Raw genomic sequence first — 26,716 nt, 5'->3', positions numbered from 1 at the left:
CTGCCTGCCAAGTAACCAACTACTCCTCCGCTACTCCTGGCCTGGACATGTGTTGGCCAAAAGAGCAGGGCCAGAAGTGAAGGAGGAATCGCCGAGCAGGAGCCGGAATGCAGCGCCAGAACTGCAGCTCCTCCTTTGGACAACTTTTCGTTCTGTGTCATTCTAGAATCTAGATGCAGAAATTTGATGCCAGCTGCAACTTGTTAGGCTCCTGCCTCGACTCAGTCTTCTCCCTCGCTTTCCCGATTTTGTTTACGCCTTTGAATGGCTTTAACTTACTGGTTTTGGGTTTCAGGAGCTCCTGCAGCTCCTGCACTGCTGCACTCGCTGCAGTCTGTTAATTGCAGCCAAGTTTCCCACATTAAGCTTGGGAAACAATGAAGAATTGAAGTCCGATGAAGGGGAATAGGGGATTTCGCAAATCATGATTTGCTTTCGTCCCAATGCTTTTTGTTTGCCTTGGTTTTGTTGTTCATTAAGGTAAAGGGTAATGCCGACTTGAACTTTTTCCTTGGATCGGTGTGAACTTTCGAAGGCGAAAGCCAAGTCCAAAGACCTTTTAAGTTGTGCAAGCAAAATGTCTGACCTCTGCCACAATTGGTTGAATAATTGATTTGAGTTTAAGACAAGTGAAGTGAATGTAAGAAAGTGTTGGAATATGTGAAATTTTTATTGGTAACTGAAGCGGCTGCTGTGTTGCACAATACCTTTTTTCGGTATCTACGCCAAAAACATTTATTTTCATTTATTTCCAATATGTGTCCCAATATAATTTTCAGGATTTTTTGTTTTGTGTAGTTCTCTCCCGTTTTATTTTTCTTCTGCCTTTCATTACTGGCAGCTACTTTAAAATTTGAATTTAATCTAAAAGACTGCATTAAAAGGGTAAAGAAAATAAGAGATTTAATCTGGGGGCAGAACCTGCCATATCACCTTATGCCTTTGCACTTGAGACCCCACCTGAAGAGCTCATCTTCCATTATTTATTATCTGGCCAAGAGGTCTCCGCATTTTCCTATTTCTAACCAGACACGAGTTTCAACTTAGTTTGGCCCAAACCCACACACAGAGGCTGCGATAAGACTAGCTAATCGCATTGGAAATCAATCTAGAACCCAAATCGATAACTAGACCATGCTGGCAAACACATTTGAATGTGATGCCCGAGCTGTAAATGTGCAATAATTTATTTAAATTCCCAAATGTGTGCTCTCGCAGACATTGTCATTAATATTTACTCGATTTGATTTTCTTAGCCGTGTCTTTTGGGTCAAGCCATTAAGCCGGAGTCCAGCAGAGCTCCGAGTTTCGAGCTCCGCGTGGGCCGCGTCCAACGATCTCTGGGAGGCTTGGAGAGTCGTTAACCGGCAGCCCAAGTCAGCCAATCAACCAAGCAAACTAGTTTAGACAGACGGACGACTTGGGCCATCTGGGGACAGAAGGGAAGCAGTTCGAGAACTACATACTTGGGCCAGAGAACGAGAAACTGTAACACGAAAAGCGGCTGAGTGACAAGTTTTCTGAGGCCGAGGCATACATATTAAATGGCATATTTAATATTTTTGTGTTTTATTAGGGGGCAAAGTTTTAATTGGACGCCGAACTACAGAGATATTCCTGTGGAAGCGATTCTGTTTGGAAACAATGAAATCCATTCTACAAGTATTGCCGACTGAACTGAAATTAGCCTTGACGTTTCGGATGAAGCTGATTGCGAAAATAAATATATATGCACTTCTCCAGCACAGCGAAAGTTTTAATTCGCCCAGATTTTTCGTTTTTATTTATGGCTTTGTTTCTGGGACGGCAACCTTTTGGCTTCTGGCTGAACTTTGATTACACTCAGATCTGTTTGCTAAAAAAGCACGTTCCTCGTGTCTGGGAACTCGGCAGGTCGTTTTCCCCGATACAGATAATCAAATTTCTATGTGCCATATTTTCCCGCTTTTTGTCTGGCTGCCCGTTGTAGCTAAACCCAATTACTTTTTCGCAAGTCGTAAATCTATCTGAATTCACAGAGATGTATAAATACGCCATAAGCGGAAATTCGGTCTCTGGGGTAAATGAATAAATGATATCCTTCTATCCGATATGTGCGATAAATATTTATGTGGCAATTTGGAGCACACTCCTTCGACAGCTCAACAACTTTACCCCCCTCCTCGAAAACTCTGCTCCATTCGGCCAGGGCATTGAGACACATATGTGACATATGTCAATAACATCTTACCACACCGCAACACTCCGCACACAAAAAACAATCATCTCAAATCATAACTTTTTTGCTCTGACTGAAAAATGAATCCACTCAACGTTAAAGGGCAGAAAGCTATCAATTATGTAATAGATTAATTAAGATGGATTAATTTCTAGGTAAAATATGTCTCAATTTGCTTTGGGAATATGATTTTAAAGGGATTTAACCTTTATAACATTGTTTGACAACCAAATCGATCGTTTTTTTTTCCAAGTGCACTCTCTCCATATTGTCAATCCCTGCCATGTGAAGTGTTCTTATCACGCTTGTGTGGAACTTATGCCCAACGATTTCAATTTCCATAGAATGCCCGCCCAAACTCCTGAACCTGTTCCCCTAGCCATTGATTGGCAGCTGGTATAAGTTTAAACAACCAGAGATTGTTGTTGCTATTACCTTTTCAAAATATGGGCATCGAGTAAGGAACCACAAGGCTTTCAGCATAAGCTACAAAGCTCCTAAGCTGCTCAGCTTCAAAGGCTTAGAGCACTTGCGTAAAAAGCGAACGAAAACAGAAGGGGTAAAATTAAGAGAGGGAGACTGTTGCAATCAGTTAAAAAAATCTATGGGTACTTGAAGCTACGGAAAGAGGCTTATGGTAACCTTAAGTTGACCCAGTTTAATGGACTCGACACTTGAGAATCTATTGAAATTCAAGCTGCAAGCACATCCTTCAGGCCCCAAACTAAATCCTTCAGTTCATTTGCTGCAACATTTTCGAACGGCATTTTAATGGCGAATTTCTTGGGGATTTTTTCGTATTTCCAATGATTAGGCAGCAGTTTTCAGGCGTCCACGGGGCTATTAAACTGTCGAAGTTTGCCATCATCACTCACCCAACAATTACGACAAACCCTCCGAGACTTGCGTTCTGTCTGCTTACTTAAAGCTTTAAATTACGCTTAAATTGTTTTTACGCCTCTTTTGCGTCCTCTTCAGCCATTGAGCAGAGATCTATAAAAAGCATTTGACGCAATCTAAACCCGAGGAATGGCCAGGAAAATGTACATAGCCGTAGAATAAGCTGTTACAAGGGGGGGATTTTGATCGAATGAGCGCGGTCATGGCAACGTTGGTATCTATGGAAATGTGTAATGTTAGAAGATACTTAATTTGCAGCATGATGTACTTAATTTCTTATATACAAGGATAGTGTGTTTAACCTATAAAAAACTCATTTAAGCAATACTCGTACAGCTTTAGTGGCTGTAAACCAATTGCATCTATTATTCAATCACTCCTTAGTTTGCTTTTACTCAATCCGCCGTACCTTTAAGAACCCACAAAAAAAAGAGGGGCAGCATACTGTTCAACAATTTGGCACATCGTTCGTTCCCTTTTCAGACCAAATTTTTATGCTCTCACCCACTAAAGCTCTTGCCTTTGGCCAACTTCAGCAGACTTGAAGCATTGTCTGCTGGCCATCAATAATTTATGCATTCGACCATCAATCACTTTGAGCTGCTTTGCGTTAGCCGAGAATTGAGAATTGAGAGAGACGTTGTCGTAGAAGTGGTGGTGGTGGTGGTGGGAGGTCTTGGGGATTCCGAGCTAAGTAAAATCAGTCAAGTGTGGATAGCAAGGCGCAAATGGGTTTTGGCCAGGATTGGTTTGATTTCACCCCTCACTGCCATCGAATGCGACAGACAACAAACGCTGTGGAGTGGAGCACATATTTTATGTATTTTGCATCACTTTACTTACTTTGTGTACAATTCTGTTAATTTTTTTCTTGGCATTTGCCGCTGCGCAAAATTTCCATCCTTTGTTATGACCCAAAGACCGGAAGAGCAGAAGAGAAAAACTTTTTCCGTTGGCCCTCTGTAAATTTGCAAAATTGCTTCCTTATTTCATTTTTGGCAAATAAACTGAAAGAATAACATTCCCAGCCCCACCCAGGACATGTCTAGATGCCCGCTCGCTTTTCCAATTTGCCAAAGACATTTCAAACAGCTGACGGTGCTGAAGCATTTGATTTATGCAAAGTTGTTGCCTAAATTGATTTGCAATTGCCAATTTCCTCAAAGAAAACTCATAATCAGTCTAGGCAAGCCAAGCCGGGAAACCCAATCCCTCGTGGGGAGCGAGTAGCTAACCCCATACCCAGCGTTGCGTAAATGTTTCACATCGAGGCGTCAATGTGGCTCAAGATGTTAACAGATCTTCGCCGGCTGCCTCCGCCACCCACTCCAATTTAAATTTTCAATATGCGAGGCGACGAACAAGGCGATGACAATGAGATGTGAAGCAAAGTTCACGCCCCACAGCGACGAGCAAGTCAACAAACAATGAAAACCTTGTAACCAGGGGTTCACCAATGTGAGCTCACTGAACTAACGTATACCGTGTAATGATTGCACAGATCTTTAAATGGCTTTTCAAAATATATCTATCCAAATAGGACTTATCTTAATGGTAAGATTTCTGAAAACCAACAATTTTTAAATTGGTAACTGAAAGTACTCTTTTATGATTATATTTTCATATTTCGAGCCCGTTTAAATTCGTTTAGCAAATTATTTCTGAAATTAAATAAATTATTATTATTAATTGGACTAGAATTTTGTACACCAAACTCTTCAGTCCGCAAAACTACCCTCTGAATACAACACAAAAAATCCATTTAAATTATATTGAGTTTGTTAGCTGGCGTGCCAGGTTTTTGAGACTTTGGGGGCTTCATTTACATATGTACTTAACACGTGTCGGTTTGGGTGCTTCGGTTTCATTGTGAGCAGCAGGAATCTTTGGGGAAAACAGGGGGCAATTACTTAATGAAGAAACAAAAGCATGGAAAAGTTCTGAGGCCGAAATGCAAATACTCGTTGTACTGGTAGCAACACTCGCACAGCTTTATGCTGCTTAATATATTTATGCAGACAGCCGACAAATGAGACCGACAGGGGGAGAAAGTGAAAGAATGAGCTTTTGTGCTTAATCAAATTACAGCACTAATTAATTTCAATTGTTGCGGTAATGGGATTCTTGTGAGCTGGCTGAACACAAGAAGCATCTTAAAAGGCGTTCCGAAAGATACTTCGGGATTATCGTTACGAAGGCGAATAGCTGTGAAAACAATACAGTGTTTGTATAGTGTTACGCACAAGATACATAAATAGATATATTTATAAGTATAACTGCTGCTTTCTTGTTAAATTATATGCAATTGATAGATTTATTTTATTAGATACTAGTGGGTACTTTCTACAGTCTGCGATACATATGGTTAAACAGGAAATTCTGTACTCTTTATTAATTCTATGCTCATCTAGTGAGTTTACTAATAACCTCCTTAATAAGTGCAACAAATGTTCATTTGATATTAGTGAAGCACTACAATGCACTTCATTTTACCCACTCATTGCTGCCACACAGCCCACAGTGGTTGGCGCAGCCAAGAGGCAGCACACCGTTGCAAGTTCATTACAAACAATTGATTTGGCAGAACGGCGTAAAACTTGGCACAGGTAAGAAGGAAGGGCCAACTCAGCGCCAGCAATGTCTGCGAAATGGGAAAGCCGGCATAGAAAGGGGAAAGCGCCGCCGAGGAGAGGCAGGAAGCAGAAACCCACTCGGAGCGACAAAGTCTGCCCATGACCAACGCAATGTGGCTGCAACTCTAGACAAAAAGCCAAGTCAGCATTTGCGCCGCAGACGCTCCGGGTGCGAGTTGGGTGGAGGTGGGGCATTGGACCGGAGCCAGGTGGGTGGCAGGCGGGGATGTGGCAGAAGGAGCATTCGGTGGCCTGGGCTGGGCTGGGGCATAAATGAGGGCGAGATGTGATGACTGCTGGCGAGCATTAATAATGAAAATATTCAGGCAGCTGCTGCTGCGGCTGCCGTTGATTGAAACCGAAAGGGCAGCAGTCGAGGAATGGCAAGGAACTCCAAGGAGCTACACTTGAATAAACACCGTCGAAATCGCAAGGGATTACTTTCAGGTGATGCAAAGTCTTCATTATCACGACTAGTCACATCTACTTTTACAAATCTTTTACAATACGAAATGAATTAGAAAACATTTTATTTTTATTATTTTTGAAAAATTTAATTTGATTTAAAGAAACATGATTTTTAAATTTTTAATTATGATTAGTAGGTTTAACAAAATATTCTTTAAAGTATAGCTTTAAGGTAACCATTTCCATGGTGTAAGCAAGTAGCAAGTGGGTGGGAAATCTTTTCAAAAAGGATTAACATTAAATATGCATGTGTGTGTGTGTGTGCCGAGCAGTTTGAGTGTGTGTGTGCGGGTGAAAAGTTGCCCGTTGGTTTGAGTAATGTGCGCACATAATGAGTAACAAAGCGCCCTAATGAAGTACTCAAGGCCTTCGAGCAGAAGCCAACTTTCAAGCTCCTGGATATAAAGTTGGCCAAGTGTTAGGGGCGAATTGCCCAGACCCCAGAGAACTTAAACCTTAAAAGTTTCATAAATGCTTAGCTACAAACAGGAAAATTGCGCCCATTTGCCAAATCGGAAGTGGGTAGCAACTTAAAATCAAAGTCAATAAGTGAGAGGAGCGTTGAAAAGTAAACAACATGCCAAAAGATTAAACCATTCGCACAACAGAATTAACGTAAACAATGCAAAACACAACATTCGAGAAATTGAAATATAAATTCCTTCTGGTCAATTCTTTCCAGCTGAAATGTTTTCATTCATTTCATTACACCACAAAAGTCGGCATTTAGGTATATTTTACTCAAAATTTAATAATCGTTACTTAAAGGGTATAATATATATTATATTTGATATTTGATATATGGTATATTGATATTATGTAACATGCACCCTAAAATGCATATAGATTCTAGATAAGGATCATTCCCTATTAACGTCGAGTTCTTGAGAACTATAACAGTTGATATACAGCCTGCAAATTCTAGTTCCAAGTTTGTTTTTAAACAGTGCCACGCGTTCTCTAACGCCCACAATTTTGAAAAAAATTTTGATTACTGCTAACTTTTGTCAATATATCAACAAAAATGTTTAATATTCTCATTCCTACAAGCTTAGTAAAATTTACCTTGCTCACATTGCATAATCTAGGGTATTATAATAGTCTATAGTCTTATATGTACAAATACATATGTATTTTGTATATGTTTACTTCCACAATTATCTTGAGAAAAATTCCTACCACCTGCTTCAAATTTTTGGGCTAAATAAATACATTTATAATTTAAGCAATGATTTCATTTACGTTCAATTTGCTTTGACCACAACAAAATATTTCTGTGAATGAAAAAGTTGCAAAGCACTTTAAAATTTCATATTAAGTGGAATGTCACAAATCTTGATATTTGACTCAAATGTATTTAATACAATAATTCAAGGCGGAAGCAATGCTTTCAGTGCAATAAATATTTAAAGCAAGTTTATTTCTGGAATTTAATTAAGTGCACTTAGGCTGATTTGATTTTCGTTCGCTGAAGTTGATGCCACCGAGATGCCTACAAGCGTATACGTAATGTGTGACAAATAAAACGCAATCTTGCGGTTTTCTGCCTTTTTTATTGTGGCAATCACGAGCATAATAAAATTAATGATAATAGTAACCATAAAGAAAACGAGAGTAGTTCGCCATCACAATAACAAATGGTAATGATGACAACAATGAGTGGTACTTAATAAATTTAATACGATCCTATTAGGCTCACAATTAGGCGGAAGATTTTTGGTCAATTTAACCCATGAATACCACCGCCTGCGGTTAGTGCGTCATTTGGGCGGATAAACACGGTGGGCTTAACACGATTTCGGGATTTATGTGCATTACCTGTAAAGAAAGGAAATAATAATCATTAGTAACGCTGTGTTGTGAACTTGAAGTGCGGAATTGTGCGATATAGAAAATATATAAATGTATCAGAAATGTATTGAAGTTATGTGCAGATTGCTTATCGAATTCTGAGTAATCATTAGTAATTCTGGTTTGAGATCTTTAAATGCGCATTAATGCGTTAAAGATAATAAGGAATGTTTCAGAATCAATAATGTTACAGTTTGGGTGGTAAGCCGCTCTATAAAGCATATGGAACCCATATGACAAGTCAAATTTAATATTATTCCAATCTTCTAAATATAAATATGTCAGTTATATTTATTTGATTATAATTTATTTATAAAAAATTCTGTATAATATAATTCCTTCGATCATTTTCTCATTTATTTCGAATTTAATCTTCGAATTATATTTCAAGCAGGCATTGCTTTACCGTGTGACGTGGCAATTTCGATTTCGATTGCATTACCTGGCGGTGGCAGTGGAAGCCGCATTTGGAATGCCGGGAAGAGACATATTGGCTAACCCGATCCGAACCCAGTGCCACCAATAAATCGCCGGTGAACGACAGGCGCGCTAGATAGTCTGGCGGTACAGAGAGCACCCATGAATCGCCGGCCTAAGCCCGCTGAAATTTATTATAAAATTCAATCTTTTTATTTCTCGCTGGCTTAGATGGGGCAAGAACTTTCCCAGCCCAAGTGTCGAAAGCGGCTGCGATAAGAGGAATAGCGAAGAAAACATGGCAAAAGGTATTTAAATCGTTTTTAATGGAAAAATATGCAAAGCAGCCGCGCGGCGGAGTCGTAAGCCGCTGAGAGGCTGAGCCAGGATACCAGACAAATCTCTGCCGACTGCCCGGCCACCTCCTTCATTAAAATTCCAAGCATTTTCACTTTGCGAAAACACACGGCTGATGAGGGGCGTCGTGGGTGTGGGCAAAAGGAGGCGCGGCAGTTGGAGAATAAAGAACAGACGGAGAACTCGGCGGGAACTGCTGACTGACACACTTTAAAACAATTTCCTGGCCTGGCATCGCTTCCTTCTGAATACTGAATACAGCATCCAGGATCCAGAAACCAGAAACGAGAATCTAGAATCCAGAGTCCCGCCCGAGGAGGTTGGACACATCCTTGTCAGCCCAAAGTGCACGCAGGACATATGACAAACTTGACGTGGCATGTCAAAAGATTTGAAGCCAATTTGTCTGACGAAGTGGGGATACAAAATGGGATGAAGTCGGAGCCAAAAAGCTGGAAGTTGAGGAGTGATGCGCCGTGTTGCTGGGGAATTTTACATTAGAAAAACTCACAAAACGAAGGGAGAAGGCCATTCGATGCAGAAGCTAGCTATATTTCATTCTAAGCACACTGCATATGCATCGAAGCATATGCAACATGCAATTCTAGATGCAAATCGTTTAAGATACATTCAGCTTATGTAGCTTGTACAAGTTATGAAGTTAACAGCCATGTTGATTTAAAGAAATCATATAAGTATTTAGATTTGATAGTAAATTCAAATCATATCAATTTATTTTATATTTATCAAATACGGAATCCTCTATAGCCTCATAATGAAATAATTATGGAAAGTAACACGTATTATATAACATAAAATTCAATAAAAGCCAAAGCCTATCTACAGTCAAAGCTGATTAAATAAAATATATTGTCTGACATAAACACGGTCATTAGTAAAACTATTTATAGAATAATACTACATAGTTAGTGCCATGTTTCGTTTATAGAAAATCAACGAGTCCACTCGAATTTAATAGTTTTAATAATAGAATGATTATGGAGCAATATTTCGGCGCCCTAATTGGATGGAAAGCCCAGGAGATATTTCATTTAATTTACGCATGTATGTAAATACAAATGCTGATATAATATTGTCTCTCTAATTGGGCGTCCTTTGGGTGGGGAGTGTGTGTTATGTTGTGCATACCAAATGCATATTTAAACTGATTAAATTAGTTCGAGCGTTGTCATAATGAATGCCAACCATGCACACACACACATTCAGTGGCAGGACCCCAACAAGTTCTAAAGTGCCACTAAAAAGTGCCGGAGAGATAGACAGTTGGCAGCGGCGGAGTGGGTTGGAGCCCGCTCTCGACAGGAGGGTCCTGCTCCTGCTCCTGGCATGTTTGCTCGGGCAAAGCTTTGCACTACTATAAAATTAAGATTAAAAGCTCCAGCTGTAAATGAGTATAAAGCCAGTCTTTGGCCCCCTTCTGCGGGGTGCCGTGTTTGTCTAAGGTGAGCATTTGTGTGCCTGCTTGTGAAAGGATGCTCCTCGCGAAAGTCAGCAAGGATACACACAGAGAAAGTGGGGACAGCGACAAATAGAAACCAGCAAACAGAAGCGACATCCCCTCCAACCTTTCCTTCCCTTTCCTAGATTAGCTGCGAATTCTTTTGTGGCTGCGAGGAAATTAAAAATTTTTTCACTCAAAACACGCAACAAAAGCCAACAGAAGTGAGACAAAGCTTCGTTTTAATTTCCTAGAATACAAAAATATATTATATAAAAGAAATGAGAGCAAAAGTATGATAAAGAAAATGTGTGGAAAGTGAGCGTTGTCTATCAGCGGAGAACTGAGAAGGGTCAGCACTTTTTTATATTTTAACGCATTCGTTATCAACTTTAAAGTAGATTTCATTATCATTTTACTATACATTTAATGTTCAAGGTACTTTGAAAATTTGTAGCGTGATTAGTAGCAGTTTTTGTGGTTTTTTACTTTGGTCCAAGATTACAGAATTTAATTCTTTTTTTTTCCTAGAAAGACGGCTCTGCCTGAATTGGTTCGTATTCGGAAAATATTCAGGATTTTTCAAAGAAACCCGAGTGATACCAAAAAAAAGCTGCGGGTGCCTGCACAATTGAAAAAAAATATTCCATTTTCATTCCCTCTTTGAAAAAATGTAGTACGAAAAATATGGCTCTTCCTTTTTAGATTCTCCCCTGTCGGGAAAAATGATTAACAAAGATTGATGAAAAGTAAAGGAATTGGCTCGGGTGGTTGTCCTCCTTTTTTTTTTTGGGCTCGGTGGTGACTTTTGTGACTTTAAAAAGAGGGTTGAGTTGGAAGCGGAAAATAGCTATCCAGAAGTCTGCAGCTGAAAGGATTTCATCCGTGGTGGGCCGATGAACAACTGGGATATATACGATAGAAAATTTCCACTGAAAGTGGCTGGGGAAAAATTCCAATAGGATATTAAATTATTTAATTGTTTCATTTTATTGTTTCGCTGCATGGCAGATGAACTCGGTAACGGGCCGCCAAACCGAAAGGTTACATATCATTTATAAATGCCTTGCCCCCGCGCCTCCGCAATGCCATAGTTGTCAATCATTTGTCAATTAAGCACTCTATCAATCCGCATGTCTGCCGGAATTCGAATTCCATCTTGTTTGTTTATGCAGCCAATCGCGGGTCGTGTAATGTATCTCTGATATGTATATATATGTATATTTCAAGCCTACAATACACATTTATTAAAGTGTGTTATTTGCGTTTTTTTGCGAGGAGCATAAATTGAAATTCTGTCAGCATCGGGATGATATGGATGATTTGGGTGATGTGATATGGGGATACGGGTGAGAGGGACGGCGGATGTGATCCGTCTTTTTCACTCCGCTTTCATTAAATTGAAAAATTGTTCGCCAGGCGCAAATTACACAAATCATCAACGGCGTGGCTCTGGAAATATTGTGGAAATGAATTGCAACTTTGCGCTGCTTTATTGTTTTATCCTTATACGTTTTTTTTTTTTAAGTATTTATTGCTTTATTATTTTTAACAATTAAGGCAATTCAGAAAAAGTGGATATTCAATAACATGTTGAACTCAGTCGGTTTTTTATCACTTCAGCAGCACAGCAGTAATTAATTAAGGGCCAAACAAAAGAATTTGATTGATGGCCGATACTGTCCCTGATTTCCGATGGAAGGTGTGTTATTAAAAGGCATTAACAGATATTGAAATAATCAAACATTTTACCACATCTATTTGGTTGAATTTAAACGCATAAGCCTCTTTAAGGGATTAACCGAATAAATTGCCATAACTGTGCCATTTCATTATCATTTCGAAAATCATTCTCATCACAACGGCTTTCCGCGGAAAATGGCATTACTTTCACATAGCATTTATGCCTTTTCCAATTCAGTTCAAGTTGGAACTGCACAGAATACCACATTTTCTAGTTATAAGTACGCGGGACAGAAAATGAAAAACTTTTGCTAATCATTCAACCCGAAGCGATCTCTCACCCCCAAAAACACCCCTACCTCTCCCTATCCACACAGTGCCTGACAAAACGTGGCTGGAGACAGTCTCCGCCAAAAGTTTGCACATTAAAATTGGCGCTAAAACTAACAAACTTTGTCAGCAAGCTGAGGGAAACAAAACCCGCACTCCACTCTTCTCCTTCAGCCACGCATAACGCGCTTGGAAACTTCTCCAAATGAACTATGGCGAAATGTTGGGGAAAGGATATACTACATATAGATGGATATGGCCAGGCTGATTTATCAGGCGAAATATTTTAATTAGATTGTTGCTATTAAAGCTTGGGCTCTCCATCGCCGAATTCTTCTGCAGAACCCAAATGAGTTGAAGGCCTGAAAGCCTTTTTCTTAATTAAATAGTAGCAGCCCCATACATTAGCTCATTTGCATTGAATTTTAATTAAAATGGTGCCTATGTCTGCACTTCAAAAAACTGCAGATGAGTAGTGAAAAATTGTGTGTATTGTTCAATATATATTTTAGCATTAGATACGCTTATCTAAGGGACTAATCTTAGGAGTTTGTAATAAAATACTTATAGAAGCGATGGTTATTAGTCGAAATCTTAGGGGTTGGCTTGGAGCAATTAATGCGAGACAGGCTCATATTTCATGGCTCGCTTGTCTCAGCCTGATTCCGCGTTCCGCTGATAAGGATCTGCCCACCCATAGAACATACACGTCCACTGGTGGCTCCCCCTCCAGCGATGTTCCCGCAATTGATGGGACAAAGCCATAAATTAGAGAACAAAGTTGCGACGCATCAACGAGCATGTGAAACATGTTGCGACGCGGAGAACTTATCATCGATGGCCAATGCAACGTGTATCTATGCGTGCCCAGCACTGTGATTAACCGGGGGGGCTGCCAAGTGGGCGGGGCGCAGTGGAAAGAAGCAGTTACTCCAAATGGATCGGGCGCAACAAAAGCTAGCAAATCGGGCGGCGGACGCGGTCGGAGCCACCAGATCCAAGGGATCTGGAGCTGGAAACAATTTTGCAAAGCGTCGAGCGCTATGCTTATAATAACAGACGCAGCAGCAGCAACAGCAGCAACAACAACACCAGCAGCAGCAACAGCAGCAGCAGCAGAAGCAACAACAACAGCAGCAGTCGGGCAAACAAAGGAAGAGGAACAAATTACAGCACAAAAACCAGCAGTGCCAACAACAAAAACGCCCGACGAGTGCGCCAAAGGTAGGCAAATATGCTAAAACACAAAAAAATGCGGGAAAAAGCGGGGCAAAAGGGAAAATTCCAGGAAGCTGTACTTAAAAGGGTACGACTACTGCGCTCGATACCCATCATGGCAGAATATTGTATAGGACTTGCACTTTTTAGACTGCGTAACTAAAATATCGATAGGGAGTAGCTCGTTTTATCATATATCATATCACATTTCAAAGTTAGATTCTAAAGACAAATGCTTAGCTTGAAGAAAAAATATCATCAATTACTTTCAATTAACATGAATATTAAAATGTTGCTTAGCATATATGTAACTAGTAAATAAAATGTATTGTATATACTTTAAATACCAGAAAAACTTAATTTAATAGCTTATATAAATTGCACTCAGATAGCATAGAATATACACTAATTGAACCTAAAAGAACAACTTTGGCATAACCCGTTATAGTTGCGCTTCTAGTCCGCAGTCCATTTTAACCAAATATTGTTCGCGGAAAACTGAGGGGCATCCGACTGTTATTAATACAACTAATTGAGAACCTACCACAACGCGATGCGGAGTCGGACATGCAGTGGTGCAAATGGTGCAAATGGTGCGAATGGGAAAAAGCGGGCAAACGACAGCTTGCAATTACATCCGAGACCACTTCTGCAGCCCGCTGCCTCTGGTGCACCACCCACTTCGCTACCACACCACTACACCACTGCCCCACTGCACCCACACACACACACGAAGGACAAAGTGCACTTCAAACAAAACGTCGCCCACATGGAAGCGTGCGATTTGCCGCAATTGCGTATCATTAATTTGCGTTTTGCCTGCCACCTTTTCTCGCAGCTTTCCCTTTCCACCATCCATAATACCGCCTGTCGTCGTTCGGTTAAATTACTTTGTAAAATGTTTCATGGATGCAACGCGAAGAGCAGCAGCACAACAATTACAATTACACAGGGAAGAAACATCACTTATGTACATCAAATGGATTATTCATAAAGTTATAGTAAGTGTAAATGATGAGTTGAGAATGTTATTATATTAATTTCAAGTTTCATTTTGTTTACCTCTTTAAAGGTTAGTTTAGAAAATGAGTATTATTACATCATTAACCATTAGCAACATAACAAAAGAAAAGCTTTCTACTGCGATATGAGTCAAATATCTCGTGTAAATAAGTCTTAAATTGCCTAGATATTTAAAAACATAAATATTCAAACCTAGAAATTAAATAGGTAGTGTTCTTCACTGCGCTGCTAATAAAATCACACAGGTAAATTCGTGAAGTTTGCAGTTCGCAAATTTAGTCAGCGCATAAACCAAGGAAAAGAGTAGACAGAGTCCATGGGTGGAAGGATTGGTTTGGCTTTGCGGTTTTGCTGTTACACGAGTACAGCAGTTACTACTTACGTTGCACAGACAACACACCCCACCCCCGCAGTACCACCTCCCACCCCTCTAACGACAGTAGGCGAATCCGTAGCGCTGTTTTAATGCATTTTCAATATTCTAACGATGCCACAGCAAACTGGCCAGAAACACATCAGCGCATCGAGAGCTGGCCATATATAGAGATTATACGAGTGCCCACCGCTATTGATGTTTTCCTGTTTCGGAGATTAACTGCTTTGAAAGAGCTTTTGGCATTGTGTCATTGTTGCCACTGAAATCGAATTATTAAGTGGTTAAGTGAATTAAAATTGGTCAAATTCCAGCAGCAGCTAGATGAGATTATCTTTAGTATATGTGCACCTCTATAGAGTCTGTTCAACTCGTAATTTTCCCAACATTCCACTCAACTCATCTTGTTTCAAACTGCTTCTCATCTCAATTGAATGCGAAAAGCATTTGACCTCAAGTAAAAAATTATTTTATGAGCAATAATAAATGTATTTTCGCTATGTAAAAAAAAATAATTATTGCAAAAGTATGCAGAGGCTGTAGAATAAAAGGGGCCAAATGGCGAGGTCCACTCGAGATGCTCGTTGAGTTTTTAGCTTTTCGTACAATTATTTCATGCCGACTGCTAATTAAAACTAAATTGAGTGCACTCGGTGGGCGGGCAAATGAGTGGGCAAATGGGAAAAGTGAATTCACGTTTGACAAATATTCGGATTATTAATCATTCCGATTTGCAACAGCGAACAACACTTCCAGCAATTTCCGTTTAAGGGGAAGCTGAAAAAAACGTGCTAGTAGTAAGCGTTCGCTTAATTAAAATCGTGACAGACAAGAAAAACACTGCGAAAGTATTTAATTTGCAAATGAAACTCACGGATCTGCATGCACCGAAAAAGGATTTAATTTATTAATACAATTAAAGTCTTTTTGCGAACGCAACTTTTCCATTTCTGAATATGTTCCATCACCGTGCACAATTCTCTTATTTAATCTATTTGAATGCCAACTCATTTCGCAAACACAATGAATTCTTAATTGCCATCTAATTATTTGCAATTCCCAATTGACATTTTTAAGTAGTTGTGAGCGAAATGGAAAATTGAATAAAGAAACCTCAGGTGGATGAGGAAAACTCTGCTCGGTCGCAGTTGGTTTGCAAATCGAGGATTCAACTTTCAGTTCCTGGCAGAAAGTCAAGTCAAGTCGGCGATGATGATGACAAGAATACGTATGCCTTGGCCAACTGTCCTGCCCATGACCATATTGGGCACTTCGTCTAGACCCCCTGGCGATGTTGGTGTCTTTGCCCGACGTCTTGAACCCAACCGATCCGATCTGAACCGGTTCCAGTTCTGAGACCAACCAACCCACACGGCAAGAAATCATGTGGCCGTGTGTCTGGTCTGGTTTTTTGCCAATAAGTTGATAAAGTTAAGAGCAATACAACTTGTAAGCCCAAATTCATTGAAACTCGAAACCAATATAAACTAATATGATGTTAGAATTTGTTATAATTTCGAGTTTAATACGATTTCACAGCTTCAAAGTAAAGTATAAAGTAGTATAAATAAATAATTGATAATGACTCTTAGACTTCTAGTTATATTGGCATATTATAGGCAGTGCTGCTGCAATTGATCCCAGATTTTTTCCGTGCAATCCCCATATCGGTGGTGCGTCATTCGAGGCCGGAGGGGCCATAAATGCCCGGCGCAGCCAGCAGGAAGCACAATAAAGACAGCACACAGCAGCTCGCCTGCATTGAGCGGCAACAATAAAATGTACAATAAATCAATATAGAAAAACGTCTTGCATAAAAAGTTAGCAAAAAAAAAAAGGGAACAGAAGAGAGGCGAATGAATTTCGTTGTGCGAAAGAAACCCTGAATGGATTTTCCACATAATTGTTCTGCAACAAATTACTGGCTTAACCGATTTTCCGACTCAATTATGAAGGGGAGTAAAAGAAAAATAGGTATATGTATATCATGAGGTGGGGAGTCCTGCAAACTTTAAACGTTGCCCACCAGATTTTCCCCTCGATTTTCCACCACTCTTGTTTGCCTTTTCCTTTTCGCAAGCCGGCCGGCTTGTCCAGTCTGTTTTGGGCCATTTTGCTTTGCTTTTGGCCAACTTGTTTGGCTAAAGGCAAATTGTATCTTTCTGGCTTTGCGTTTTCGTTTTTTTCTTTCTTTTTCGGCTCTTTAAGCAGGTGTTACCAGTGTGTGTGCGTGTGTGTAGCAGTGTGTTTGTAACCCACCTTACAAACTTGTTTGTTTCTATTGTTGTTGGCGTTACTTAATCGTCTGCGGACAGGTTATCGTTTGCTCTTGAACTTGAGGCGAGCAAACAAACAAACTTAAAGTGGAACTTGAACGGACCCGACTGGGAATAAATATACACTACAGCCCGAAAATTGGTCTAAAGGTGACTTTCAATCTCGAATTTTGTACGTTCATTACCACGTAGGAAAATCATCCAAAATTAGTATGGCTACAGATAATATATAGTCAATATATAGCCAATCATTTGTTGTTTACTTCCATTATTTACTGTAGACTGTTGGAAGGACGCACCTGCTTACTTAAGCAAATAGAATAGCTTTAGTGTTCAAGATTACCGATTAATTCTAAACAAATAATCAACGTTTAATCATTACCTACAAATCACCAGTGTCCGATTTGGTGACTTAGTAACACACAAGCAAGATAAGAAATAAAGCCGGGATTATAATTTAATCACTTATGCTATATAATCCATCTATATTATTGCACTATTCAACTAGTTAACAAGATTTTTCAAAAATAGTTACGCTCGTGAATATATCTCTGGGGACAATCAGTGTGCTTTCATCACTTCTTCTGCCTCCGTTCGTGAACACAAATGAGGCGTGCCACTCCCACTTTGCCTTCCGGTTTGCCGCCCCCTTTTCCCACACCGTCCGTTTAACGCGGACAGCAATTATTAAAACAGAGCCATTGGCGACATGATAAACGATTTCCGCAATATTTCCGCCAGCCCAGGATGGCCGGGGCAGAAATGGCAACGGAGGCAACGGTGGCGCAAGGGAGGATTCACTGTAGGGTTCACTCCACCGCCCCTCCACCCCTTCATAGCCGCTGGGCAGAACGCTCACTGCGAAACACTTTAGCCGGCTACACAAATTTGTGCACGGGTCGCAAATTGTGGGTGCGTCGCAAATTGTTGAACAGTTCAAAAGGCCGCAGCAGGTTAAAAAATTAGACAGAACTCTTACGTGAAGTGCAACAAAATGTGATTCAATTCCAAAAAATTGCAATCTTTACATAGGAAGTTGTTCTTAAAAATGAATTAAAAACACGACTACTTGATAATAGAAAATTATTAGTTAAGAAAGAGCTAAGCCTTTGGGGCCAAAACAGATGCTATCTTGTTTTTCAGAATACAATTCTCTTTAATCGAAGCATTAGCCAAGTCCATTTGTCTGAATTAACAAAATGCAAATTGGCTTAATTATGCGATTTGTGAAATGGCAAGTGAACGGCCTTGCAAAACGCGATACAAAAGGAAATCTATACTATAAATGCATACGATCTATATAAATAGCTGGACTTCAAATGGAAGCAACAATACACAATTTGTGCTCTAATACAGTATTCGTTTGTTGTTCGCACTTTGGCGAAAAGATTATAAATGAGATTTTAAAAATAAAACATAAACAACAACATTTGTGGGTGAAGCTAGCTACTAGCTACTGAATTCATCGCAGAAGGTGCAGATACTCAATCTGCATAGGGATCGGGATTACAGATATCGCAGTGAATGCGAAATAAGTGCACAAGCTTAATAAATGAATAATCCGAGTCGCTTTCTAACTTTGTCGTTTATCTCATTCGTTGCGTTGTCTCGTTGGAATTGTCAGACAGACGGACAATTCGTTTGATTGATTTCGCTGCCTTCTGTGCATTCGCGCGCTCAAATTGTCACTGAGTTCTGGCGTCGCATCGCTCGTCAAATGAGGAAATGCTTACTTTAATTTTATTTACTTCTGCGCGTTCCTTATCTCAATCTTAACGAGATGGGGGCAGCGGTGGCCTTTGTGCGCAGACTTTTGGACCCCCGGGTCATGGATCATGTGCATGCATAATGCGCCCGAGTCAAGAAGTCCATTGTATGTATGTACATAATTTATTTAAATTTATTTGTTGTTGCAGCGCAAATTTTCCGCGGCCATAAGTATTTCATTCGGTGTCAACGGCTGACGCGAACTACGAATTCTATGTATCTTTACTTGCTTACATGCAAAAAGTCAAGTGATGGGTTCAAGTGTAACATATCTAATGTTGTTTAATAATTGATGTTATTTTAAAATAAATATAGAACTTAACTTAGTACATTTTTGCAGGACTTCTTTCTCTACTCTTAAAGATGGTCGAGTTTAGTCAGGATGTTTTAAACTTCAACTTTTATATTTGAAAACTCTTTGGAAAAAATGCAAGTTGAGTTCAATTACTTTTTTTGGACTATCCTCGAGATCTGCATCTTGCATGATGGCCAAATATTTTTATTTTTTATTTAATTCTCGTTGCGTGAAAATTCCAACCGAAACCGCAAAAAAAGCGACAAAAATATTTTGCATACACTTGTTTTTGTTTCTATTTTCATTTGTTTTGCGGCATTTTGCGGCGAGAAAACCAAGGAATTTGCATAACAAAGTGAAGTGACGGTTGGCGGGGGAATGTGGAAAGGGGAACTAACAGCATACAAAAACAGAGAGACAAAGAGACCGACAGAGAGACAGAATGGCAGACGGAGAGAACAGTTGTTATTTTTGGCACAGCCAGAGTGATGGGCGGGGGAGCGCGGTGAGAAAGAGATGTTTACTTAGGCCAGGTTAATGCACCGCAGATTAACAACAATTAAGATGCGGGTGAGCGAGAGGGAGATAGGGAGTTGGGCCAGAGGGAGATAGCACACGTACCTTTATCGGGAAGGGGACGCAGAGTGGGGGCCTCCTGTTGCTCCTGCCACTGGACCTTCCTGTAGCCGCTGCTGCTGCTGCGAAAATTTATGCGCCCGCTGCTGTTGCTGCTGCATCTTTCCACGGCGACCAACAACAACAGCAACAAGACCCATGAATTCGCTGTCGCCGGCATTATGCCGCTGGCCGCTCTCCTCGCACACACGCTACCACGCACACACAGACTTCTTCTTCTTGCTCTCCTTCGTGTTGTTTCAGCCTTCCTTTTACACAATAACACAACACTCACACACTCACGAACTCGAACTCACACCAACACAGACGTAAACCGGGGGTGGCAAGCAAATCACAAACAGGTAACTTTTTTTACTTAGATTTCCATTGAAACATGCATTTTGTTTGTTTACTTTTTCGAAACGCTTTTCGCGCTCAGAATTCGCAGCACACTAGTACACCGCACTCAATCACTTCAGCATCCCTCATGCCGCGATTTTCTTATCCGCCAAACACAACGGAAAAAACAATTATTTACTCATTATATTTTGCCGGCTGTTTGTACCGAAGCGGCGTGATTTTCCGTAATATTTTCTTCGACTTCAGCAGCCGCACGACCGCTCGATTCAAATATTTTTCGATTTCTGCTCTGCGAGATTTGCGCGAAGCGACCGAACACCTTCAACTGCGTTTACCGATTGAAGCGCTCCAACCGGTTAAATACTACGTGCATCTATGGAAAGGTATTTTTTACATCCGTGACTGCGGTCACACCGTCGCTGTTAGTGAGATAAAGAAATTTAACAGTGCTGTTAATGGACCACAGAAATTGCAAGGCGCTAATTTTAAATAATTCTGATAATCACCATTACATTTAATGGGGATATTTGTTCCAAAAACATGTATCATCAAGATCTGCGCTAGGCTAGTGTGCTATTATGTTTGTAGTGTTATACACAAGTTAAATTGCATTTGAAACGTAGATATGGTACAAGCTGGTTGAAATTTGTTTATAAATATTACGAACCTATCCAAGATTTCATCAAGTGCTAATTAAAAATAAAACAGAGGAAGTCCCTTAATAAAAAGCTCTGTTAGACTGAAAACGCTCTTTTCGTTTTTTAGTCACAAATCGAACAACCGGCAGTTGTCACAATATTTTGATTTTTCAAATTTTCCTATAGCCCAATACAAATCCAAAAATACCTACTGAACAGAAAAATTAAAGAATTCTATAATTGTCTGCACCCAGAATGCTACGCCAATTAAGGGTAAGCCCTGGAAATGTACCCAAAGCGGTTGCATAAGACTGCAATTGAATGCAATTTGTGCAGTTTTCCGACATATGTACATTTTCTATTTATATTTTCGCAACGACCAGTTGACAATGGATATTTCGGGTTGGATCTTCCTCCCGTGGAGACGCTCCATGTCCAACATGAAGGACTCTCCTCCGCCGCCGCCACCTCTGGCCAGCACTTTCGACGACGTGATTGTGGACTACGAGGACCCGGATTATCTTCCACTGCCGGAGTATCCGGTGCGTCCCAATGAGCCGTTGGAAACTCGCAAGCAGCGGTGGGTAAAACTATTAACTATTAATTAATAACTATTAAATTATAAATATTTATGCTTGCCAGAAGACGCACATTTAATTTCACAATATTATAGCTTACTTAATCTTTAATTAAAAGAGCGCATAAATTAATTTCTTTATTTTCCCTTTGCTTTCATCCACCATTGTCTTGGATTAGCTTGATATATAAACTTATTAAACTAAACCAATGATATTTTTTTACTGACTTTTATTAAGCAAGCATAATTACCGCTATTTAGATATTTCCATACTACTTTTCATTTTGAAATGTAAAACAGGAAATTAGGAATTCAACACTCAATTTCTATTTTCTTCATCATCAAACGCATTTCTGAACTTATTCTTTCCATAAGTATTTCTTAATATTAACCAGAAAAACACTTCACCAATGATCTCCAGGCTTCTGTACCAATCGCGCAAGCGCGGAATGCTGGAGAACGATCTTCTGCTGAGCACCTTTGCGGCCAAGCATCTCCAGAACTTCAGCGCCGAGCAGACGGCGCAGTACGACCAGCTGATCAACGGGGTCAGCAACGACTGGGACATCTATTACTGGGCCACCGAGGTGAAGCCCACGCCCAAGGAGTACGACACGGAGATTATGGGGCTGTTGAAGGAGCACGTCAAGAACGCCGAACGGGTCACGCGACTCCGCCAGCCGGATCTGAATGCTTAGACATGCACCTCGTGCTTATGAATATGATTAGTTAGAAGTTTTTATGATCCAGGAGATCATATCCTTACCACAATAACCAAAGCGCAAATATGTATGTTTAGAATACAAAATATAATGAATCTTTAAAGTTATGGCAGTGAACAATCGAAACTAGCACCTCTCGAACACATTGTACAGAGTGGGCAGGTTAGTGAGCTCGTAGATCTGATCCTTGATGCGTGGTGGTGGCAGAAGATATTTCTTAAAGGCCGGAAATAGAACGTGTTCCATTGTCCATCTGGAAAAGCCCGCAGTCGCACCCTCCCGCCAATCCAATTGCGCGTAAAATCGAGCAGTTTCCCTGCAGAAAGTCTCGAAGCATCGTACCTCCTGCTCCCAGTCCACTTCGGTGGCCAAGCGGAGCAGGTAAACGGGCAGGAAGGCCACACAAGGTCGATGCTGGTGCAGCAAACTGGGCAGAGATTCGAGCATTCCATCCTCCGAGATGCGCAGCCCGAAATACTCTCTCATTATGGGCGCCTTTTTCAGAAGAATGTCCGCAGCACTGTCCGCCAGCTCAGCCTTATCCCCGTCCTCGGACGTCCAGCCGGCGGCTTCGCTTTCCAGCGACAGCACCAGCAGCTCCTTGAGAGGCAATGGCGGAGTTATTGTGATTTCAGAGCAGTTTTGAAACTCGTAAATCATCCGCTGGTAGAAAAGTTCCTCACTAAACGAGCGTGTGTTGCACATATAAAGGCGCGTTTCATGCTGGAACAGGGCTCGCCTCTCATCCACACAGCCCACATAGACCAAGTTTTTGAGCGTGCTCCTCAGCTGAACGCTGCACTGCCGCTCCACCCGCCTCCTCATGTCTAGCACGCTGCTCAAACGCACTTCTCGCGATTTTTTTGCCGCTGTAATGCGAAAACTGTCTTCTGGCAGACGAGGCGCTTCCTGAGAGGAACTGGAGGACATTCCCGAGTCACTTTTGACCAGCGGCGCCAGAAACTTATCCAGCTTTTGCTCATTGGAGTCAGTGCGCACCAGCTCCTTGGGATAGATGCGTTGCGTTTTATCAGCCGACTGGGTTTCATCCAGGTCGGGGGCTCCTGGTAGCCTTAGCTGTTTGTAGAACGTCCGCGTGGCATTGCTGCCAAGGAGTCGGGCTTCAACCTGCTGCTTGATGCTATCCGCAATCTCTTCCTGGTAGAGAAAATGCACCTCATGCTTGGTGGGATGGACATTCACGTCCAAGTTCTGGGGCGGCAGCGTCAGGCTCATATATACAAAAGGATGGTGGCCACGGGGCAGGTATGTGGCATAAACCGAGTCCACGGAGGTCCTGAGAGCTAAGGGATGTATTGGATTCGTTTTCTGAATGATGAGATGTTCAGACTCACTAACCTGTGGACTCCACCAGTCGCTGGTTGATGAACAGCAGCATCTGGCACTTTTTGGCCGAATAGTTAACCTGGGTGATCAGGCACTCGGCCTCGAACTTGAAAACCTCATCGCGGTGGCTAAACTCCAGCAGTTCCTTGGAAATTGCTGCCCCGTAAATGATGCGGATGTTTTCGGATCGGGAACTGGCCACTGGTGTCCGCAGGGCAGGTTGCGCGTCTCCCTGCTTGCGGAGGGTGAAGCCCACACTTGGATTGTGGACAGCGTACCTAGCCAGAACCTCGGACAATCTCTGGAACTCCTCGGCCGGCGAACGGAGTGCCTGCCTCCTTTGCGGCATGTTGTAGAACAGATCCTCTATGCAAATGATCGTGCCTTGGTTTCCGGCACAAGGCTTCGGCTGTCCCTGGAGCTTGCCATCCGCATAGGTGGCCTTGTAGCCACACTTCTCCTTCGCCGTCTTGGTCTGGATGCTTAGGTGCGCCACATGACTAATGCTGGCCAAGGCCTCTCCTCTGAAGCCAAATGTGGCTATCTGGGACAAGTCCTCGAAGCGGGTCAGCTTGGAGGTGGTGAACCGCTCGCAAACGATGGCCAGATCCTCGCGTCGTATCCCCGTGCCATTGTCCTGGATTTGGAGCAGCTTCAGCCCACCGGCCTTCACCTGCACCTGGATGTGGCTCGATTGGGCGTCCAAACTGTTCTCGAGCAGCTCTTTCAGGGCGTTGGCGGGTCGCTGAATGATCTCACCAGCGGCTATGCGGTTCACCACCACCTCGTCCAGCTTCCGGATGACCCCAGGCTCCAAATCTGCCGCCATGGCGGGAAATCTTTACGCGAAGTTTAATGTAAACAAAAATCAGTGTGCCCGTTTGTTTGCGCGGGAGTATACAAGAGATAAAACAGACTATGCGGTAAGGCGGTAAATTTGAATTGTGATATCACTTTGTTTATAAAGATATAAACAACAATTGCAGATACATTACCTAATTTAAAACTAAAAACGGGCTGGTTGGTTAACAACTTCTTTATTAATGGGTTAACAAAAATAATTCTTCAATTTTTACATTCGATGTTGTATTAATATATATATATATGGTGTTTTCCGTCATAACCTTTAGTTCATACATTTGAATATTTCGTTTCTTTTAGTTTCAGGTATATTCATTAGTTTTGAGGTAACGTTTGATATATTTCTATTGGGTTCTAACATATATTGTCTTAACGAGATAACTGTTGTTAAATGTATTGAGAGATTACGCGTTTCCTAACAGTTAGAAATAACAATTAATAAACTTTGTTTCCTACGAAACATGAGTTAAACCTTTCTTTTAGCTAAAACTATTTGGATTTGCAAATAAATTCCGCCAGTTCAGAGCGGTAAGGAAAACCACGTTCTTCGTAAACGTTGGAAATAATATGGGGAATGTTCTTCAGCGGATACTATGCGAACCACTTGCACTTGAGGCAAATGAAAACTGAGATTCCCAGGATAATGGTGGTGTACTTGAAGTAGCTCCGCACCTTTTTGCGTTTACGCTCTGCGAGTATTTCATTGAAGTCAATGAACAGGGGATTCTGGGAGGGACTGAAGGAACCAAGCTAAAAATATATTTGAAATAAGTGAGGTTCCTGACGTAAGAACAATTAAAATGCGACACTTACATATTTGACTGTCTTTGTGATTTGGTTGAGTACATCTCTATATCCCTCAAGACTGCTTTTCATCGCAGCCAACTGAATCTCCGAAGGTTGCCCCATTTTATTGTGCTCCTGGTTTTTTAGGATGAAGCGCAAGGAGGCCTGAATAATGACCAAATGCTGCAGATGACTTGCGGTGATCAGTAGGATCTCATAGAAGCTGGAAGCATTTTTGGGTTAGTTGAAATAGTAACAGAGTATAGACCACCACTCACTTGTTCATGTCATCCTTTTTGACCCGAGCTATCGACGAGATGCTCCAGTGATGAAGATGAAAGCTGCAATAAAGGGACATTTTATTATAGGATCTATAAGAGTTTCACGTTATTTAAGTCCACTCACTCAAGAATGCCCGTCAGTATCTTGTGACGGAAGATGGGATACTCAATGCCGATCTCGCGAAGTGACTCCTCATCCATGACGAGGAAATCTGCCAGCGAGATCTTCGCAATGGCAAAGTATTGAACCATATTGCCAATATTGATGGCCTGCAGTATGTTGTTAAGTTCCTGAAAATATTCCGGGCAATCGCTCTTAAGGAAGATGCGTGGAATGTGATCCCTTAGCGTGTTGTAGCCCAGGAAGTGCGTCGGCACCAGGTAAGTGGAGGCTGGGCGCGGCAGGATCTCCAGCAGGTCGTAGTATCCATGGCACTCCGCCACCTGGGTGGGCGTGTAGCCCTTGTTATTGGCTATCGTGGCATTCGCGCCCGCCTCCACCAACAGCTTGACCACCTCCACGTGATTCTTCTCGATGGCGTGAAAGATAGCAGTGCAGCCCTGATTATCCACAGCATCAAAGCTAACGTCCTTGATAAGCAGACGCACAACGCCGACGAAGCCATTCTGGCTAGCGAACATAAGGGGTGTCATTCCATATTTGTCCGACACATTGATCACGGCTCCGTGCCGCAGGAGCAGGCCCACAATTCTCTCCACCACACACGGATCCTTGTGGGTGGTGCTGCAGGCCATCATCAGCGGCGTGACGGAATCCAGCTGCCGATTCACGTTGGCCCCTGCCCTTTCCACCAGCCATTCAACTATTTTGTTGTGGCCCTCGCGACAGGCGAGCATCAGTAAGTTAAGACCACCTTTTACTGGCTGATCCACTTGGAGGACGAGGCTGCGCATCTCCTGCTGCATCGCCGTGAGATCCCCATCGACGACTGCATCGTAGAGCTTCTGCTCGGGATCCACGTAAGGAGCTGGTTTCGAGCGTTTCACCTGTACGAAAGAAACCCAAGTCACCCAAGGAACACTAGAAGTAACAGAACAAGGAACACATACCACATCCGAGAAGTAGAATCCATCGTAGCTGCTATCCGAGTCGGAATCTAGGGGAGGTCCGTATTTGCTTATGTTGTTCATCATACGGGAACTTAGATAAATCCAAATTTAGCAGCTTAAGCACATTGTTGTGGCCAAAATCAGAAAAAAGCGAAAGGAGGAAAATGGCCAGGCAAAATTAGTGAAGGGA

The 26,716-nt window shown here is 41.6% G+C and overlaps 4 protein-coding genes and 1 long non-coding RNA gene across 9 annotated transcripts in view; 1 reads left to right on the top strand and 4 right to left on the bottom strand.

The window, feature by feature from the left end:
* LOC6739326 (low-density lipoprotein receptor-related protein 1B) overlaps window positions 1–20,617 on the bottom strand; it is a 60,025-nt gene extending 39,408 nt beyond the window's left edge. For 3 of the 4 annotated variants that reach the window (XM_016172190.3, XM_039291843.2, XR_006541544.1), the window contains exon 1: window positions 19,890–20,617. In XM_016172190.3, the coding sequence (XP_016026477.1) occupies window positions 19,890–20,064 (175 nt within the window). In that variant the 5' untranslated portion in view covers window positions 20,065–20,617. The remainder of the gene's footprint in view (window positions 1–19,889) is intronic. The other variant, XM_016172191.3, reaches the window with a different exon arrangement.
* LOC120284390 lies at window positions 7,753–9,485 on the bottom strand. Its single transcript, XR_005543594.2, has 2 exons — window positions 8,513–9,485; window positions 7,753–8,037 (listed from the first exon to the last, which is right to left on the bottom strand). It is a non-coding gene; the product is annotated as an uncharacterized LOC120284390 (long non-coding RNA).
* Window positions 20,618–20,986: 369 nt separating the features above from the next.
* On the top strand, window positions 20,987–22,287 carry LOC6733513 (succinate dehydrogenase assembly factor 2-A, mitochondrial). Its single transcript, XM_002080532.4, has 3 exons — window positions 20,987–21,154; window positions 21,265–21,461; window positions 21,880–22,287. Exons 1-3 carry the CDS (start codon window positions 21,137–21,139, stop codon window positions 22,154–22,156), a joined length of 492 nt encoding a protein of 163 aa, XP_002080568.1. The 5' UTR covers window positions 20,987–21,136; the 3' UTR covers window positions 22,157–22,287.
* On the bottom strand, window positions 22,249–24,377 carry LOC6733512 (DNA mismatch repair protein Mlh1). 2 transcript variants are annotated; one of them, XM_002080531.4, is made up of 2 exons: window positions 23,540–24,377; window positions 22,249–23,484 (listed from the first exon to the last, which is right to left on the bottom strand). In XM_002080531.4, the coding sequence occupies exons 1-2, from the start codon at window positions 24,354–24,356 to the stop codon at window positions 22,307–22,309; spliced, it is 1,995 nt and encodes a 664-aa protein (XP_002080567.2). In that variant the 5' UTR covers window positions 24,357–24,377; the 3' UTR covers window positions 22,249–22,306. The 2 variants fall into 2 exon arrangements, with proteins under 2 accessions (XP_002080567.2, XP_016026476.1); XM_016167634.2 differs by having other exon boundaries at window positions 22,249–23,477; window positions 23,540–23,667.
* Window positions 24,378–24,548: 171 nt separating this feature from the next.
* LOC6733511 (poly [ADP-ribose] polymerase tankyrase) lies at window positions 24,549–26,711 on the bottom strand. The gene is made up of 5 exons (XM_016167633.3): window positions 26,527–26,711; window positions 25,580–26,463; window positions 25,453–25,515; window positions 25,202–25,397; window positions 24,549–25,138 (listed from the first exon to the last, which is right to left on the bottom strand). Exons 1-5 carry the CDS (start codon window positions 26,608–26,610, stop codon window positions 24,980–24,982), a joined length of 1,386 nt encoding a protein of 461 aa, XP_016026475.1. The 5' UTR covers window positions 26,611–26,711; the 3' UTR covers window positions 24,549–24,979.
* Between the last annotated feature and the right edge of the window lie 5 nt (window positions 26,712–26,716).

Source organism: Drosophila simulans, chromosome 2R (genome assembly GCF_016746395.2).
Source record: "Drosophila simulans strain w501 chromosome 2R, Prin_Dsim_3.1, whole genome shotgun sequence".
Taxonomy (NCBI): domain Eukaryota; kingdom Metazoa; phylum Arthropoda; class Insecta; order Diptera; family Drosophilidae; genus Drosophila; species Drosophila simulans.
This window is presented reverse-complemented; position numbering and strand designations above follow the sequence as displayed.

Excerpts from the sequence above, each read along its gene's own strand:
- LOC6733512 (XM_002080531.4), bottom strand. The coding sequence starts at position 24,356 with ATGGCGGCAGATTTGGAGCCTGGGGTCATCCGGAAGCTGGACGAGGTG. Across the intron at positions 23,485-23,539 it reads GCGACTGGTGGAGTCCACAG|CTCTCAGGACCTCCGTGGAC; the intron begins GTTAGTGAGTCT and ends TACATCCCTTAG.
- LOC6733513 (XM_002080532.4), top strand. Across the intron at positions 21,462-21,879 it reads TTGGAAACTCGCAAGCAGCG|GCTTCTGTACCAATCGCGCA; the intron begins GTGGGTAAAACT and ends AATGATCTCCAG.
- LOC6733511 (XM_016167633.3), bottom strand. The coding sequence starts at position 26,610 with ATGATGAACAACATAAGCAAATACGGACCTCCCCTAGATTCCGACTCG. Across the intron at positions 26,464-26,526 it reads GATTCTACTTCTCGGATGTG|GTGAAACGCTCGAAACCAGC; the intron begins GTATGTGTTCCT and ends TCTTTCGTACAG. Across the intron at positions 25,139-25,201 it reads TCACAAAGACAGTCAAATAT|CTTGGTTCCTTCAGTCCCTC; the intron begins GTAAGTGTCGCA and ends ATATATTTTTAG.